Below are 19,268 nucleotides of genomic sequence, written 5' to 3'. Positions count from 1 at the left end.
GCTGACTGCATAGATCCTGAAAACCAGCACAAGTTCCACCATTCTCTTTACATTCACATGTCTGCATTTTACTGCGTTCCAGACAGCTCGGTTTAGCACACAGTACATGCCTCCGCTTCCCTGCATGTTGCCAGATATGGCCTGAGGTCCCTCACCAGAATCTGGCAGCGCTGCTATTCTCACTGCATATTTGCAGGACTAGGGGAAGGAGTGCGAAAGGGGCTGCCAGCACAGCTTGGTCGGAAGCAGAACGTTCAAAAATGCACCCAATAAAAACACATATGGTTTAAAAATAAGCAGCCCTAGGACTGGGCCTTGATGCATGCCGGATTCAAAAGCCTGGGAACCGAAGCTTAGAACTACAAACCCGTGTCGCCGTGACGAAAAGGGGGTCAAGGCAATTATTTTGACCCATGTAAACGCATTCTGTTGCTTCAGTAACTGCACCGTTGCTACGTCCTTAGAGAAGAATTCTTGAGATGTTCTAGTGTTTGGTCTTAAAAGTGCACAAGGCTGGAAGCGCTGCCCAGCCCGAGGATGGGCGACTTCAGCCGAAGTGCAGTGGTATGAAGTCACTTGGCCAAGTGCCCCGTTTCCATCAGTCTCTCCAGGCTGCGGGCCAAAGGAAACCGTTAGGATCTAAACACAGGCTCCCAGACTGCCACCAAATTCAGGCTCCCCTCACCCTTTCGGCCCATGATGCAGGCTCCCACACCCACAAACGTACACATACCTACTCAATCTAACAATCTACCACAATGCTGCGCTTGGGCCATCAGAAAGCCTTTGGCCCAGCCAAAGCGAGAAAGGTATCTGGCCTGAAGGAGTCATTAAGTGGCGCAGGCTTTCAAAACCATATAGAGGAATGTCTACTGACTGACTGGTTCATTATAGCCTTCTCCTTTCAGCCACAGGCATCTGAGCTGGAAGGCAAGCAGAGCTGACAAATCGAACCCTAAGGAAACTTAAAAAAACCCTGATGTGTTTGGTGTTGCCGGCTAACGTGTGAGGGACTAGCAGATCGAGAGAACATCTAAACCATCATAGGCCTAAAAGTTCATTTCGGATACAAAATAAGTCATATAAAGCTCACGAAATGGCCCAGAACATCTTAACAGCGAGTGCAGGTCAACACTTTTCCTCAGAATACTGACTAAACTAGACGAGCCTCAGCGAAATAAGCACTAGCAGGTAGTGAGACTTGAACGACACTCTTGGGAATTTGACTCATATCTTGCATCATATCAACTATAAGACAACATTCTCAAGCTCAGCAGTGGTTGGTTCCCAGGCTTGGGAGTCTGGAGGACCACATTACACATCCAGAACCAAACCCCACCCTGTGCACACACACACAAACACACATACACACACACACACACACACTCTCTTAAACTTATATACAGAACCCTTCAGACAGTATGACCACAGACCACATGATTCTTCTGGACACTCCAGAAGCTCTCAGTGCTACACAACGTTCTCTAAGGTTGAAAATGAACAACAACAGCAACACAACACCATCCTCTTCAGACTGATCCCAGACAACTTGACCTTCACGTGGCATTAGGGACTTGTTTTTACTAAAGGGGGGCAAGAGGGGGCAAACTTTTGACACTTTAGGAGAACCAACACTTTGAAAGAAAAAAAAAAACATGTACGTTCCTTTAGTCAAGCAGGACAGATTTAGGTCCAAACCTAAGCCTGAACAGAAGAACCCTGGATTAAAAAGCCCAAACAGCCCAGCTCTCCTTACCTTTATTAAAACCACATCCATGTCTCTCCCCCCTTTGGCACACAAACTGTACCTCCGCTTGTGTCGCTCGTACATCTTCCCCGAAAAAGTAAGGAACAGTTGGTGCGCAAAACGGAGCTTATTTCCAACATGAGGTCCTCGCGAGCCAAGCCTCTGCTGCTAGAGCTTTTGGAAAAATGAGAAGCTCCTAATCTTTCACATCTGTGTGAAGAGCCGGCCCCCTTTCACTCGCTCTGCCTCTCTCTCGCCCACCCCACCCCCCCTCTCCAACTCTCTCTCTCTCTCTCTTTCCTTCTGTCACACTGACACTCATGCAGTGCATTGCTTTTCCTCTACTAACGTGTATCCACTCAAACAAACACACCCTCTTCTTGTCTGTGTCTCCAACACCCATATTCACACTGTCTCTCTCCCTCTTTCTCACTAACTCTCTCACTCACCTATGAGCTCAGTTCCTGAGCTGCGAGGAAATCTATCCAGTGCAACGGCTTGATAACACAAGCCCCGCTTGACCCCATGCTTTCAAATGCATTTTAAGAGGTCATCCTGTGACACTCCTGGCAACGCGGCTCTCACAACAAGGTACACAACAGTGGTAGAAGAAGAGGTAGAAAAGGAAGCCGGCTTGCACAGAACAAGGCAACACCTCAGAATCATTTTTTTAACCCCCCACCCCCCCACCCCCCTCCCTCATCTGCTTATAATCCTCGAAGCTGAGATAAGCAGAAATCGCAGCTTGGGCTCGGCTGCAAGAATCTGCAAGCAATTTAGCAGAAAGACTCTCTCTCTCTCTGCACTAAGGGGACGACGCGAAGGAGCCAGAGGATGAGCAGACGCCTCCAGGTCACATTAAACTCACAAAAGCAGGCAAGACAGCTCTGGATCCATCCTGAGGAGGAAACCTGAAGCCTATAATGCCCGGTTAAATTTGTGCTGATCATGATCTTAAAAACATTTGGTCCAAAAGCTAGGGTGGCCAGGACTGTGCACACACGGGGAATCCATCGTGGTTAGGATGTCGTGGCTGGGATGGGGGGGCTATAAGTAGGTCTAAGTTGTGAGATGAACCGAAAGCAGATGATGTGGACATATAGGCTATAGGCTAAATTAACATACATTAACATACTGTAGCTGCTTGGGTTCAGAGGTATTTCCACCCTCACACATACACAATGCCACTGTGTCCAAACTTTTGACCAGTTGTGCTTTTGACTGGATAATGTTTTAAACAGTTTCAATAAATGGACCAATGGAAATGGTCAAAATAAAAAACTAAATTATTGCATTTATGTATTAAAATCACAATTTGGTTTGCGGTCAGGTTTGCGGTCATATTGTATGAAGGAGGCTACTGCTGTGGACGCTGAGTCAATAGCCTGGACAATGTGGACAAGCCTAAGAGCTAACCTGATAGCCTCGCAAGCACCTGATGCGTTCACTTCACCGGCGCTTCATAACTAAGCCATTCCTCTGGGTAAGGATGGAGCAGCCCTCCACAAAATGGCAAGAGCAGAGGTATGGAGGGTTTGGGTGGATGTTTTAAGTATATTACTAGTGGTAGGTAGCAAAACGGCTACAATGACAAGGTGGATGCAACATGATTCCCCATTAAAATTGAAAACAATGAGAGAAATGGTTCGAATCCCGATCATGCTGCTAGCCATCGGCAGCCAGGGCCCTGAGAGAGCGCAATTGGCCTTGCTCTCTCTCTAGGGTGGGTAGATGGCGCTCTCCCCCACATCACACTAGTGCAGCACTGGCCGTCACTGGCTTCTGCTAGCCTGTGCGTCAGAGCTGGGTATACAACGCTTCCCTCCAGGCGCGTTGGTTGCGCATGTGTCAAAGTGGGCGTGTGTTGGTCTCCCCCTCACTAGTGTCGGGGGCGTTGCATGTGATGGGGGGAGGGTGATTGGCAATCTAAACTGGTGAGAAAATGGGTGAAAATCTCAAATAAATGAATTATAATTTATAATATGGGACTTTAATTCTTGGGACCACCGGTGGTTCCTGGCTTGTTCTCCCCACAGTTAGAATTAGTAATCCTTAGGGTGTATTAGAAGTCAGTGGACAGTGCATAAGGGGTTAATGCAGCACACCAGGGCAGTTTTTCTGAATACCTAAGTAGACATACGTGAGCCACAACTCTCTACTCACAACATCTCTTGGGCCTCAAGAAATGAGGTTTTTGTCACGATAGCAACAGCATACATTCATGAAATCCTTCTTAAAAATGAAGATTACCTGAGCCGGGGAATTCTTTCAGGCAAACGTTCAGAGAACATGATTCAGATGTTCAGTGAATGGTGAGAGGAGAGTATTATCTGAAGGCCAATGGTCCGCACCGCGCTTTCATAGGCGAGCTAATTAACCTTGTATTCCTTCCAGGCAGCTTTACTGGTTCTTTCCACATAATAAAACCCTCCGAAGCTGTGGGAAACGACCCGTCGTCAGCTCTGGCATGCTGACGCACTGACAGACTAACTCAACTACACTGCCTCAGTGTTCTCAGTGCACATGGAACACAGAAACACAGCACATACACACACACACACACACTCACTCTCGCACACACACACTACCACATGGTTTCCTGTTATCTGCCTTCTCTCTCCCACCCCCTCCAATTCTGACCTCTCCCAAAAGTAAACACTTCCACATTGCTCCCCGACTTCACACACTAGCTCCAGCCCAGCTCCAGCTCTTTGACTAGACACACACACACAATGGAAGCTGTTTCACCCTCTAACGCCAGCCTGCTCTTCTGCACACTTGCGAAGCACTGAGGAACGCACTGGATAAACAGAACGGGAGGCGGAAATGTGGTCACGGAGAGCACCAACGTGCAAAGTAAACTTCATTAAGTGCCTTGGCTGAGAACACACGGGCGAATTTTGCTGTACACAAGTCTGACAGCTCAATGTGTGGTCAAACCCCTTTCAGTGTCTGTCACACGACTCAAAATAGCACTGGAACTAGGCTCCGTACATGGGGGCCGTTTGTATGTTGATAATTTTTCAATACTGTATTATATATTAGCCAAGGACAATCAATAAAAGAAAAGTGAAGAATAAAACATCTGGTGAGAGTTTGGCAGCAGACTGGCAGCAGGGGGAGCCAACCAATACACTGCATTATTGGAAAAACAGTCACACTTAATACTACAAAGGGGAAATACTGCCCCCACTTGGAAGACTGTCTGGGAAACAACTAAATCAACGACAACAATCAAATGTATATATATATATATATATATATATATATATATATATATATATATATATATATATATAATATAACCCAAAAGTAAACACTTCCACATTGCTCCCTGACTGCACACACTAGCTCCAGCCCAGCTCCAGCTCTTATATATAATATATAAGCTCTTATATAATAAATGTGCAATAAAGTAGCTCTGTGATTTTTAAATATGTAATAAATACATTATCAATGTGTAATACAAGTGCAATATGTAATAAATGTGTAATAAAGCAGTAACCCGGTAATAAATACATAATAAATGTGTACTAAAAGACTAATATGTAATAACCGTGTAATAAAGCAGTATTGCTGCAATCAATGTGTAACACATTTGTAATACAAATGTGATGTGTAATACGTGTGTAATAAAGCAGTATGACTAAAATATGTTATAAAGTAGCTCTGAGATTTTATTAAATATGTAATAAACATGTAATAAATACATAAGTAATGTGTAATACAGTAATGAATGAGGTGTAATATGTAATAAATGTGTAACAAAAGCTGTACCTGTAATAAATATGTAATAAATGTGTAATACATGCGTGATATGTACAAAAAGTGTCTTTGTGATAAATATGTAATAAATATGTAATAAATGTCTAATACCAGAGCTATCTGTAACCACAAACTTGACTTATCAGACCATACTGAATCAAACAAACAAAGACTCAAGGCCAGAGCACACCGACCAATGATTCTAGGACAATGAAAAGATTAAGAAGGTTTTAGAAGGTTCTGAAAAATAACTGTTCGTGGCACTTCGGTCAAACACCGCCGAACACATCAGCAGATCCTCATTACTAGACAAATGGGGAATGATGAAGACGTGCATGTTTTAAGCCCTACTCAGACTGGATTAGATTTACATGGGGTCCTGGGGTAATTCTGTCTTTCACATGTGCTCCTCAGTGAGCTTTTTCCCGTCCTGATCAACCATGTCTGCGTTTTTCTCAGTCGTCCTCTGATAAAATTACAGTCCAGTACAGTGAACTACATACTGTTTTATCTACTGAACCATGAAGACATAAGTAGGTCCTCTCCATCCAAAACGATGCCAATTTGGATGGGCATCATGATGCAGCCAAACTTTAACACACACTGTATTTTAATGAATGGAACAGGCTGGTGTGGCGGTGCATTCAACATTCAAAAGCAACATAAACATAACGTCATGCTCTGGCATGAACAACACATTTGATAATAGGCATAATATTCACCAGTGTGTATTAAGAAACTTTCACTCACCATAGAAACGTCATTATCCGTGTTTACATCAGGACAAATCACGGTCTGACAGTCCACCTGATCGTCTAAAGAGTCATCTTGGACATCTGTGAGGGTACATTTACACATGAATACGCACATCAGCCAATCAGATACGGTGCTAATCTAAGCTGAGACTGATGACAGGATTCAAAGTTTCCTGAACAACCCTGACAAGTCATGGCAAGCGTTAGAACGCTGGGCCAGAGCCCATCTTTAGCTTCCTGACCAGGAATGGAACATATTGGTCATTTTTAGCGAATGATTAATGAATTGAAAACATTCCCTGCAATGCCACTCTTTCAACAAAGCAGAGACGCTTTCTGAAAATAGACGCTCTGGCTATTTGGGTTCTATTACGTAATTCGGCAGAGATAACAATGACCATTAAAATATTGGGCGTAGTCGTGTTCTTTTGCTTTGACAGCGAAGAACAAAAAAAAAAACAGCCAGGAAAAGGGCTGAATGGAGGGTAACCTCTTTTTTGCTTTTCCTGGTTGATCTGGATGACATCACCCATTGCTTAGCAACATGCTGTTGTAAATATATAGATATATTTGGGATGCATGAGAACATGAGAACACCTCACTTCCTTCTGGTTGGGATATGATGGAGGTACACATGTTGCTTTTAATGATTCCTTTGGGCATGGAAAGAAATAATTACTGGATTTCGATTAATAATAGGTGGGGTTCTTCACAGGAAGACTCCTTCGCCCTCCTCCTACCATCCCAGGAAAGCCTGGGATGATCTAAGAGTGTGTTTAATACATGCTCTATAACAGTACCTTTGTACTGTGTCTTTCTTATTAGGAGTTCCTTGTCAATCCTTGTTCGTTGTGCCTGCCTTAAAAAGACTCATAACCATAATCACGGGGCATTTTCAAAGGTAGGCCAAAAGAATGGCAGCATTGCGTAACGCTCTGGTGTACACAGCGTAGTGGTAGAGCCGCTCTGCACGTAATTGGAGGGCAAAGACTACAGTTTATCTGCAATTCTTATCCATCTGATACAGAACCATGTAAGCCTGAGCTTTAATTCAATTCCTGAATGTATCTTTAAGGTATAAATTGAGGGAATTGCATCTCACCTTTCTGAGGAGCGCTGGCATATGGATCCTCACGTGGTTCAGCCTCTGTTTCTTGCATTTCTTGTGCCTCAGCTGATTCCACAACCACAGAACCTGTGCCCACCACCGATAGTTCAGAACTAATCTCACTTCTGAGCTCAGTGCTTCTCCACTGCTCTTCAAGCGAGAGTGAACCGTCTACTGTATCAGTTGCATTGGAGGTAGACAAAACACCACCCACAGAGTCACTCTGGTCCAAACATAACTGGAGCTGTTCCTCTGTAATCGTCCTCTGGCTGTTCTGAGTAATTGTGGTAGCACCCAATCCCTCTCCTTCATCTGATTGGTCAATGAGAGAGCTTTGAGAGACAGGTCCATCTCCCCGCTCAGGAAGTCTCTCATTATTCTCAGGACTTTGACAGTTTTCACTGGTTCCTTCTTCTGACTGGTCGACCTTAGAGGTTTGAGGAGCTGGTCCCCCTTCAGAAACGCTTTCACTGTTCTCTGGAGGGAGAAGATCCACTTCCTGTGTCAGCTGGACAACTCCACCTTGCAAGACCACATCCTCTGTCCTCTGCCGGCCTTCTAAACAGTCATGACTCTCTAATAATGAGTTCTTGTTCTCTGTGTCTTCTGGTGAAGTTCCTTCGACGACCTGGGAGTCCACCATTGGCAGAAGTGCATCTTCAGGGGTGTCTGACGTTGGACTTTCTTGCTGGTCCTCGCCAGAAAGCACTTGTACCACTTCAGCGGAACAGCCGTCGGTTTCCTCAGGTTCTAAGGTGTCCTCACTGCTTGGGGTCGGAGATTCAGGCTCTGAGTCTATTTCAGGCCGAGAAACATCATTGGAGCTTCCTAAACTTTGTCCCTCACTCTCATTTCCTGTCGCTGTTTCATTTGCCTCCTTGGGGTATGGCTCCCTTGAGGCTAGTGGTTCTTCACTGCCTGTTTCTGGTTCCTCCTCGGGCAAGGGAAAGTTGTCTTCAGAGACTTTGTTAGGTGTCATTGAAGATGCACCTTCCACTTCAAAGCCAGATTTACAAATTCTTTCACCTTCATTATCCTCTGAGCCTAAATGTGCCCGAGGCTTCTCAAGAGTTTCATTCTCTTGGCAACTGCCTTCTGTAGTATCATCAGATGGACCTTCTTGGTGACAGGTTGCATCAGGCATCGGTTCTTGACGGATTTCTGTTTCAGCATTGTGACACAAGATAACCGGGGTAACTTCTCGTAGACCTTCAACATTGTCCTGTCCAGGATCTTCCAGTTCATCAGTTCCTAGTGCACGTTTGTCCACTGTCTGCTCACTGGACACCTGAGCAGCAATTATTTCAACATCTTCCAATGTATGCAGTGTATCTGCTGTAGGCAATGGACTTAAACACATGGCCCCCGTCTCAGGCCTACTTGAGCCTTGCCCATCTTTTTCACATGAGGTAACTGATGCTTGATCCATTGCTGGATTTAAGTCCTCAGGTTCCTCGTATATCACCTTGACATTCTCCTCCAGTCCTGAAGAACTCGCACTCCTATTCTTCTCCACCTCTTTCTCGTCATCGCTTTCTGCTCCTTGGCTACACGATTCCACATCAGAGCTTTCAGGTGTGTCTAAAGATTGAGTGATTCCCATATCTGCTGTTGTTGCTGCTCTGTGTTCTGATAGCTCTTCCTCCTGAAGTTGGTCCTGGTCTGGCCTCACAGAGCTGCACGCCTCTACGTGGACCTCCCTTTTAGGCCCCTCAGCAGTGCCCTGTGCCTCACAGATCAATTCCTGAGCACTATCAGTTTCCTCTCCCTCCTTTCCACAGGATGAGGTTTGGAGGGCTGCGCTTTCCCTCCCAAATTCACTCTGTAAGCAGTCACCACTATCTCCCTCCTTCCTCGAGCCTTCTACGCGAGCAGCTGTGCTTTCTGCTTGCACTCCGTAATCTCCCTCAGTGTTTTCACAAGTACACACCCGCTTCTCGTCACCGTTGCTATTGTCCGAGGGAGGCGCGGGATCGCTGTCGCACTCCCTGCGCCGGAGAGGACCTGGGCTGCAGCAGTCACTCTGCTCGTTTTCGTTTCCTTTCACACACACAGGAGTGAAGCCTTGCTCTGTGGTATCTAGGGAGTCGTGCTGTGGCTGTTCAAAACAGGCCTGTCTCGTCTCTGGGTTGTCTGCACATTCTCCAGTGGTGTGCGGCGACTCGGACTGCAGCTGAAGTGTAGCTCCTCCCTGAATAAGAAAAAGTAAAGAACAGCCTCAGGGTTTTCTCTTTCTTTAGAAAGCTGCTTTTAAAATCTTATCAATATCAGTCCTTGCAGTTATGTAAATCACTGGCTCAGAATCCCACTCTCTTGTGCGAAGACGTGAAGTGGAAAGTTAAAGTCAGAGGGCACCTCTAGAACATGCGTTCTATTAGGCCTGATACAAACTCATCTTAACTGATCTAAACTGAGGTAATTAATCAGGTCTACTACTGTGCTTTTTACTAGGGATCCCGATCAAGGTTTTTACCCCCCCCCCACTCCACTCTTTGTGTTTCTATAGATAACTCTAATCTGATCTACTTTGTTTGGCGCAACTTATTAAACGACTGTTTTAAACTCTACAGTGTTTAATATCTTCCAGTCCAGTCTGACTGACCCACCTGACCATTCAGCTCCCAGTTCCTTTACAACTCTGCAGTCTAATCATTTAGTGTGTGAATTAGCATTAGCATTATCCTCCTCCTCGGATCTGACTGCGCTGTTCAGAGCTGGTTTAGAACGAAAGAAAGAAGCGTGGTTCTCTCGCTGGTGGAACAGAGCATTTCACCATAGTATGGTGTCTAAGCAGGCGAGGGAGGAACATTAGATGTTCCCAAAAAATCTCGGTCGGTGCACAGCTACAACCAAACTGGGTGGTTCTGGCAATGACCAACATTTTCTGGAAGAGTCTGGATCCTCCACTGCTAACAGATTAACTATCACACTCTTTACCTGCTGCTCTGTAAGAGCAACATTTACAGCGAGGCTCTGAGCTAACGCTAAGCTAAAGTTTTCCTCCTCCCACAACTTTCCGTTCCACCTTAAATAACAGCAGTTATGCTCTGCTGCTGAAATGTACACACTGTAACTGCAGCACTATTTAAGGTGGAATGGAGAGTTAGCATTAGAACCAACTCTAGCTTTTGTTTTGGATGTTGACTGGTAATGTCGCCTCACTTATCAGTTCAAATAAAGCTCAAAGATGAACTCTGTCTGGGGTAGATTTTGGAAAAAATGAGATAACTGCTGAGGATCATGTCTATTATTGGTGCCAGATGGCGCTCATCTACAGCAAACCTAAGGATCGGAAGTGAATCAGATCCATTAAAAATGCCTGGACTGGTCCCTGATCTCAAGTCACTGGATTGGATCGTCCCCACTTTTTATTATTTACGTTTGTACCAACAAATACAAACATACTGGGATGATCTGCCACCATAAATGTAGAAAAAAATCAAAGTAATGAATTTGCTTATGTGATCATTTAGGAATGCAGTTTGGTGGGGTGTTGCTCCATTATTGATTAGCTACATTAGCCTCACCGCTAACAGCCCAAACCTTTTTTAATTTCCAAACTACTGCTTTAAAGAGAGCAAAAGCTTTTAAAAGAGAAACTGTAGCCGGCTAACAAAGCAGCTGTATAGCGTGACTCACCTCATGGTGGATCAGGCAGCGAAAGTCTTGTAAATCTGCCTGCAGGCTGCGTGGCGCAGTGCCAGACTGGGTGCCCAATGCCAGGGTGTAGGTGTTCAGACACGGGTGGTGCTGCACCACACCAGCACCAGAGGGGATTCGTCTGTGTGTCTCTGTTCTATCCTGAGTGCCCGTCTCCTCCCTGCGCAAAACATACAACCTATTCAGAAGACACACCAAAATACAAGGGCAGTGGCTCCTATACACACACACACACATACACACACAAACACACACAACATAAAGTACCTCAGTACTTCATACTCAGTTCTCTACAGTGTTTACTTGAATCCAGCGTTACACTGAATCCCACTGTTCTCTAAAGTGTGGGTTCCTCTGAGCAACCCCAGCTGAAGTTAGTTTGCTCTTTACGAGGTGTAATGGGTGAAACCCTTTCGGTCTGACCTATGATATTGTGCAATCCTGGGTGGGGTGGACGTCCTTAGAGAGGCTGAATGAAAGCAGCGAGTGCTGCTCTCTGAGTCATCTGAAGTGACCTGATGTTCACTGAGTGGCCAAGTGTGACATCATTTTTTGTGCAAATCACCCAATTATCTGTTAATAACAGGTTCAAATGATGTGATCTGTGAGTCTGCAGACATATGTGAGGAGAAAATGATGAAGTTAACTGCAGTTAGTTTCCTAAACTGCACAGAAAATAATACTTCAGCATGGGTAGAAGCTAACTCAAGATCGCTGTATTGTTTTCAGTCAGGTTCTCTTCTCAAACCCTCCTGTAACCTTGTCTAGTTTAACCCACAAGTCATAGGATGTGTCCCAAAAGTGTACTGATTACTGATGCTAACTATTTTCAGAGTAAGATGGGCAGTATAATCCTACAAAGCAATGCAAAATGGAAATGGATGGGAACAAATAGGGTATTCTGGAGCGGTTATTAGAAAAAAAATGGTGGATAACGATGCAAGTCAAGCAGGGGCGAACTCAGGAGTGAAGTATGTTGGCATAGCAACATAATATTATTATATTAATATTATAATATGAATATCTTGTGTACTAATCTGCCAAATCTTACATACCCTACATACCCTATATTCTTATTGTGTAGTATGCAATTGAGACACAGCCTTAGTGTAGCCAAACAGAACTCCTGTTCTTCAGTGTTTTAAAGCAACGCTATGCGAAATCTACATTTCTTGCTCCTGGGCTCCCCCTCCAGATTGGAAGAGCAATTTGCGCTTTGAGCCACACGTTTTTTCTGGACAAGCTGATGTGGACTGAGCCAGTAGAGTATTATGACATAATATATAGGTTATATATTACAAGTCAGGGGAGAACTAACATGATTTTGAAGCTGCTATGTTAAGGTAAAAAATCTACATACTGTTGCTTTAAGAATACAAACGTTCTTCAGCCAAGTTCTCAATACCATTGATGCCTTGGTCCTACATGTCAACGTGTGCAGATGCTAATTCAGAACAGTGATTCTTATACACTGTATGAAGGAGAAAAAAGATATAAGGTTGATTCATGTGGCACATGTTTGTAATGGTGAAAAAGACCATCTGAAAAATAATCCTGTGATGTAACAGTGCTTTCAGAAAACTCAGTCCCAAGAGTGTACATGGAAGCTGAAAGCATGGGTTAGCAAGATAACATGTTAAATTTACGTTAGCCTTGAGCTGAGCCTAAAGGCACTTAGCTTTGGGCTGTATTAAGTACTCACCCTGCCAAAGATGCTAAAGCTGCAAATAAAGAACCAATGCTGGCGTTGACTTAAGTAGCATTATGCTAATCAACTCATGCTTAATTGTACATATTAGATTTCATTCACTATGTTAGCTATGTTAGCTATGGCAGCAACACTGCCATGTGTGATGAATTCCTCTGAAAAGTTCATGCCAGACACAATTTATTAGGTACACTACACTAATGCACTTGGTAGAGTCTCTTTTTGCTGGTGACTGGTGACTGGGAAGACCACAAAAAAACACTAAACAAGACTCATCGTCATGTTCATGAATCCAGCTTGAGAGACTTTCACTCTGTGAGGTGGTGCATCATCACGCTGGTAGTGGTCATTAAAATATGGGCCTATTTGTGGTCATGAAGGGATGCACATGCTCAGCAGCAATACTCAAACAGGCTGTGGCATTCAAGCAATAACTGATTGATCTGAGTCAATGACTGATTCAAGCAATGACAGAATAGCCCAAAATGTGCCCAGGAAAACACTCCCCACACTCACAATTACTGCATCCCCACCAGCATGGACTCCCAGTCACCAGATCTGATTACAGAGGTGGTCTTCTGCTGTTGTAGCTCATCCTCCTCAAGGTTGTAGACTCTGAGCTACTGTATCTGAGTTACTGCAGCCTTTCTGTTGTGGTCAGCTCCAACCAGTCTGGCCATTCTCTGTTGACCTCTCTCATCAACAAGGTGCGTCCGTCTGCAGAACTGCCGCTCACTGGACGTGTTTTCTTTATTACTCCAGTCTGAGGAACTCTAGGGACTTTAAACTCTAGTGTGCTGAAAATCCCAGGAGACCAGCAGACCACCCATTCTGAGGGTTGATGTGAACACTATGTGAGGCTGCAGCCACGTATCTGCATGATTTTATGCACTGCACCGCTGCCACACAATTGGCTAAATAGATAACTGTGTGAATGAGTAGGTGTACAGGTCTTCCTAATAAATTGCTTGGTATAATGGGTGTAATTTTATATCTATTTACACATGATGGATGAACCCTTTACACCTTAAAGGGCCAATCTACATTTTATCATACATCCATCACACTCAAAACTATGCAACTCCCACCTAACACAAGGGTTTTTAATGAGGTTTTAGAGTGGGCCCAAAGTTACCTTTCAAGCCCAAGCGTGTCGAACTGCTCACTGTTCTAAGTCTGTACTCACTGCGTGAGAAGCTCCAGCATGGCGCTGTGTCCACGGCTGTCAGCCAGGCTAGCTGGGGTGTCCCCTTGTTTGTTGGGAAGGGCCAGTGCCTGTCGGGCCCCGGGCTGCTGCAGGAGGAAACGAGCCACTCTCTGGAGTCCGCGGCGAGCAGCCAAGTGCAGGAGCGTCTCCTGAGGTTCTGGGGCTGCAACACAAATGTGAGCCCAGTCAGAAGGCAGGAAACAGACATCCCCACATCCAGTTCTTAAGAGTCATGTTATTATTACTTCAGACCATCCCTGCTTTCACTTCAATATCAGCTGGTTTACGGAATAAAGCGGCCTGTCAAATGAATGATTCAGTGATTCGTGGCCATTGTTTGTCGGCACAAAGAGCGGGAGGCAACCCGTCTCTTCTCGTTCAGCGTGGCAGAACTGCAATGATGAAGAGATGGCACGCTCATGTGCTCATCATCTTCAGCAGATGAAAAGACTATACAAAATTACTGCCAGTGCTGCCTTGACATGCACTGTGCACCGCACACACACATACATACACACACACACACACACACACTTATTCTCCTTGGGCCTACTCACTTGTCAGCCTCAACACAAAGGCTTGACTGAGGGGAATCATACAAACACAGGACATGGACATAATAACAGAAACACCTTACAATATATTCAAATCAAGGACCTAACGAGGAGGAGGGCCACTTTTTCCCTTTAAACCCTTCAAAACATCTTCAGTACTTCTTGGAATGTTGCCTGTCCTGAAATGTGTGGTAGAATCCGGGACCTTTGTTCAAGACGAAAAGCCTCCAGTTGTGTAACGGATGAAGGAGGCAGAGAGAGCGGCTTAGCCCTGTGCTCAGTCAGAGCTGTTGGTTGACTCACGCTGCTTTGAAAGCTCATTAAAGTGCTGATTGGCAGACGTCTTTTAAAATACAGCTAATTGGCGTTCAACCTAATAAGCCTCACATGTGAGGCTGCCTGTTCTTGTGATTTCGGGACTTCAAAGATTTTCAGGTCTCTGAAAAATGTTTCTGCCATTTCATTCATACACACAGCACTGTGTACACACTACAGCATATTAAATGTAGGTGTTGCTCATGGATTGGTTAAACGTTCATCCCAATTCATAGATTTAGCTGTAGCCTAGACATATATATGTGTAATATTACAATAAAAAGCTCCTTATCTGGACAGTAAGTGTTTATTTACTCAATAAAACACTAATATTAAAAGAAATACAAATAACATTCATATAAATGAGTGGTTCTAGTTCACTGAATACATCTGAACATTTACACATGCTGGCTGAGAACGTCCAGAAAAAAATACTACCTAAATACTAGAACCAAGCTTTGCTCTTCAAACGTTTCCTCAAACAGAAATTCTTGTTTCTTTTTACTGTATTTATGTTTAGAGATCTGCAGTAAAAACTTTCTCATTGCTCAGATATATGGTTTTAAATAATGTGCTTAAGTGGCTAAAAACCTCAGTATTAGTAACACCTGCCTAATATTGAGTAAGTCCCCCAGGTGCCGCCACAATAGATCTGACCATTCAGGATATGGACTCCACAAGGAATCCTGTTTAGCAGCAGATCCTTAAGTCCTGTAAGTTGTCAGGTGGGGCCTCAATGAGCATCAAAGGACCATGTCGCCCTTACATCGTCTCTCCATGGGTGTCTTGGGGCACTTTTGGTAGGTACTGACCACTGCATGCCAGAAAAACCCCACACGGTCTGCTTGTTCTGACCCAGTTGTCTAGCCATCTCAATCTGGTTCTTGCCTATCGTTCTGCTTTTAACACATCACCTTCGAATATATCACGCTGCCTAATATAGCCACCTCAGGAGCCACTGTCATGTACCATTTATTTATTAAAAATAGTGATTCGATTAAACAATGTAAATATTACAAGCAGTTCTGATATGTAGTTTATACCTTACCTTCCATGGAACCAAAACGCTTATTTGCCTTAACAGTGAGCTCTAAACTACAAGAGAGCAATTCAAATAAGTGAGCCAAGAATAACAGTGCTTCCCCTGAAGTGTTCTCTACCAACTAATTCAGTTATTCAAATGAAATGAATGTATTTTGCTATCTAAATGTTCTAATATGTGCTAACATTTGCTTAGAACTGAGTGTAATCCCTATTTAAATAAATATACAGAGCACTAATAGCTCATAGTCTGGATCTTAGACGCCCTCTACAGGTTTCACATCTTATGACACATTTCTCATATTAAACATTAAACACTGAGAAGAGAAATCCTAAAGCTGTAAAATACACGAGATATCACTTCAATAAGCTCTTCCGCAGAGCTCTGAATGACAGTAAAGTGAAAACGTACATCTTGCAGCCTTTCTCCAAATCTAGTCAGTCTATCAGGCTGGGGTTTGCTTCATTAGTATGGCTCACTGTTGTTTAATGGGCAACAGTATGTCACAACTAAAAAGTGTGAGCAGCTTCAGTGAAGAATCAGTTTTGTCCATACGTTTTGCCCATTTCTATAGATAACAGTAATAGTTATACAGTAATACAGTGTCAGGAACCACACAAATACAAGTCTAACAGAGATTGTGGTGAATTTGTGATGATTTAGGCCTACAGCTTGTGGCTATGAGCCCAGAACTAAAGAAGTGAACTTTGGACGTCAAACATGTCTATTCCATTATCTATTCCCCTCAACACCATGTGACTGTGGTGGGCCTAAGCGATAAAAACAGTTCTGCTGTCCGCCGGCCAGACTTGAGGATGCTGACCAAGGACCTTCCCTTACATTTGTCTGGGTGAAAACAACTGCACGGAGGAGTAATTCCAATCAGTAAGATCAGTAAATATAGTCGGAGGAACCTGTGGCAGACGCGCAGTGGGCTTACCGCTGCAGTTCCCCAGGACGCTCCAGCCAGGCGGCAGTGTGATGTGTGAGAGGGCGAGGGCCAGGTTCTGATCCATCCTCTCGCACTCCTGCAGGGGGATCTGATGCTCGTCCAGCAGCAGAGCTCCCTCTAGCATGTCGGCCCGGCCCACTGCTCCCACCAGGAACTGGGCCATGTCGAAGGCCAGGTCCTGGACAAAGCACATGCGCTCTGAGGCGAGTTGATGAACAAGGCCATCAGAGTCTGCAGAGCACACGGTGACCACCACTGACTCACAGCAGCCATGAGCTAGAAGAGAGAGAGAGAGGGAGAGAGAGAGAGAGAGATAGCAAGAGATGTTATATACACAGTACAGAGCAGTGTGTTTTAGGCACATATCTAACCACATTAATAATATTCATTAATGTGTTGACATTAATATCTGTCTACCTAACAGCACCTTCATTGTTTCTTCTGAAATCGAAGGTATTAAAACGTGAGTTCATCCTGCTTTTGTTGGAGTAACTGTCTCTGCTATCTAGTTAAGGTTTTCTACAAGATTCTGGAGCACTGCTTTAAGGATTTGATTGCATTCAGCAACAAGAGTGTTAGTAAGGTAGGGATATGAGATAATCACCACCCAACCTCATCCCTAACTCCCCAGCTCATCCCAAAAGTACTGGATGGAGCTCCACCATCCATCATTCCAGAGAACACAGTTCTTCCACTGCTCCACAGCTCAATGCTGGGGGGCTTTATACCCCTCTAGCCCACGCCTGGAACTAGGCAGCATTGTGCTGTGGAACAGTGGAAGAACTGTGTTCTCTGGAATGAAGGATGGTGCTCCATCCAATACTTTTGGGATGAGCTGGGGAGTTAGGGTAGGTGGGTTAACTGCAGCTGGAGGGGTATAAAGCCCCCCAGCTCATCCCAAAAGTACTGGATGCAGCTCCACCATCCATCATTCCAGAGAACACAGCTCTTCCACTGCTCCACAGCTCAATGCTGGGGGGCTTTATACCCCTCTAGCCCACGCCTGGAACTAGGCAGCATTGTGCTGTGGAACAGTGGAAGAACTGTGTTCTCTGGAATGAAGGATGGTGCTCCATCCAATACTTTTGGGATGAAAAAGTGGCATTAGGCAGCATGGTGCTGTGGCAACAGGTTCATGGTTATCTGCTTCAAAGAGTCCTATGTTATTGACAATACTTTTTAATTCTAAGGACTAAACATGCTGTGTGTGTGCATTTGCACATCTCTGTCAGCAATGGGTGCTACTTAAAAAGTAGCTGAAGCATTATTTAGATGGTGTGTCCACAAACATTGATGCATATATTGTGAGGAAAAGGGGCGTGGCCAACGTGACCTGATAGGCAGCAGTTATCAGATATCCCACCACAGTTAACCAGGAGCTAATCAATTTGTCCCACCTCAGTCTTAACGCCAGCCATTTCTCCTGCACCCAATACCTGAACTTCGACATACAGGCATTCCAGACCTTGACACGCATCACTGTTATGGGAAATCAGGCCCTCCAGAACATCTACAGAACATCTCAGCATGTCAGCATCAACACGTTTGACACCAAAGACTGTTGGGCTTGCTTTAGTTTAGGAGACATATTTCTTATGGAAAAAACGGCTGTTGGGAAAGGCATGAGGCACAGCGACATGCTTCTTTTTTCCACACTTTGCTGTAAACTTCAGCAAATGACAGCGTTAAGGTGTCTCCTTCCTTACTGCAGTAAACCCGAGTCATTATCTATATGGCAACCCACACCCAGCCCATAACCACAGCGGCTGGAGCCTGTGGTTGCTGTAAACATGACGGCCAAGTCTCACCCCAGGGAGAACCGCACTTACAAGACGTGGTCAAGGTCCAAGGCTAAAGATGGCAGTCCCAGAATAAAGCAGAGCAAGCCTGCCTGAACCTACGAACTGTGTACTTGCTTTTTCCGAAGTCACTTCAAAGGAAAAATGGGCTGTCTAATACTCCCATGCTTCCCAGAAGAGGAAAGCCCATAACACAGCTTTGTTTACAGCGGCATGAAACGATCTCTCAACATCAATGCAATAATGCTCAGGAAATTAGCACCGTAAGTAATGCTCCAGCATGATGAATCATTAACGTGCCATAAATGACACACATTATCGTGCCTTACTAACCTCAAATTGTTATCAGAAGACCCATCAAAAGCTGGACTCATCAAAAGCATGTTGACTCTGGAAGTTCTTCTCCAGGCTCATCAGCCTCTCATTCCCACCCCCACTCATCTTCAGCCTAGACTGGCATTAGCCCTGACCCACAGTAAATCACTGACCCAGGCCATAACGACCAGCTAAGCTAACCACACTCTACGTCAATGCATTCCGACTGGCCATGCGTCTATTTGTAGAAATGAGTGGCTGAGTAGGTAGTATTTGATCGAAAAAGGCATTGAAGTGGAAAAAAATCAACCTATAAATTTTGCATCATCTTATAATAACAC

The 19,268-nt window shown here is 44.6% G+C and overlaps 1 protein-coding gene across 5 annotated transcripts in view; it reads right to left on the bottom strand.

Moving 5' to 3' along the window:
- The window catches only part of LOC140538493 (A-kinase anchor protein 13), a 91,365-nt gene that overhangs the window by 47,771 nt on the left and 24,326 nt on the right, over positions 1 to 19,268 (bottom strand). For all 5 annotated transcript variants that reach the window (XM_072661082.1, XM_072661080.1, XM_072661081.1 and 2 more), the window contains exons 4-8: positions 16,802 to 17,089; positions 13,930 to 14,113; positions 11,015 to 11,195; positions 7,370 to 9,566; positions 6,263 to 6,348 (exon numbers count right to left, since the gene is read on the bottom strand). In XM_072661082.1, the coding sequence (XP_072517183.1) occupies positions 6,263 to 6,348; positions 7,370 to 9,566; positions 11,015 to 11,195; positions 13,930 to 14,113; positions 16,802 to 17,089 (2,936 nt within the window). The remainder of the gene's footprint in view (positions 1 to 6,262; positions 6,349 to 7,369; positions 9,567 to 11,014; positions 11,196 to 13,929; positions 14,114 to 16,801; positions 17,090 to 19,268) is intronic.

Source organism: Salminus brasiliensis, chromosome 17 (assembly GCF_030463535.1).
Source record: "Salminus brasiliensis chromosome 17, fSalBra1.hap2, whole genome shotgun sequence".
NCBI lineage: Eukaryota > Metazoa > Chordata > Actinopteri > Characiformes > Bryconidae > Salminus > Salminus brasiliensis.
The sequence above is the reverse complement of the archived record's forward strand: the minus strand, read 5'-3'. Positions and strand labels throughout refer to the sequence as shown.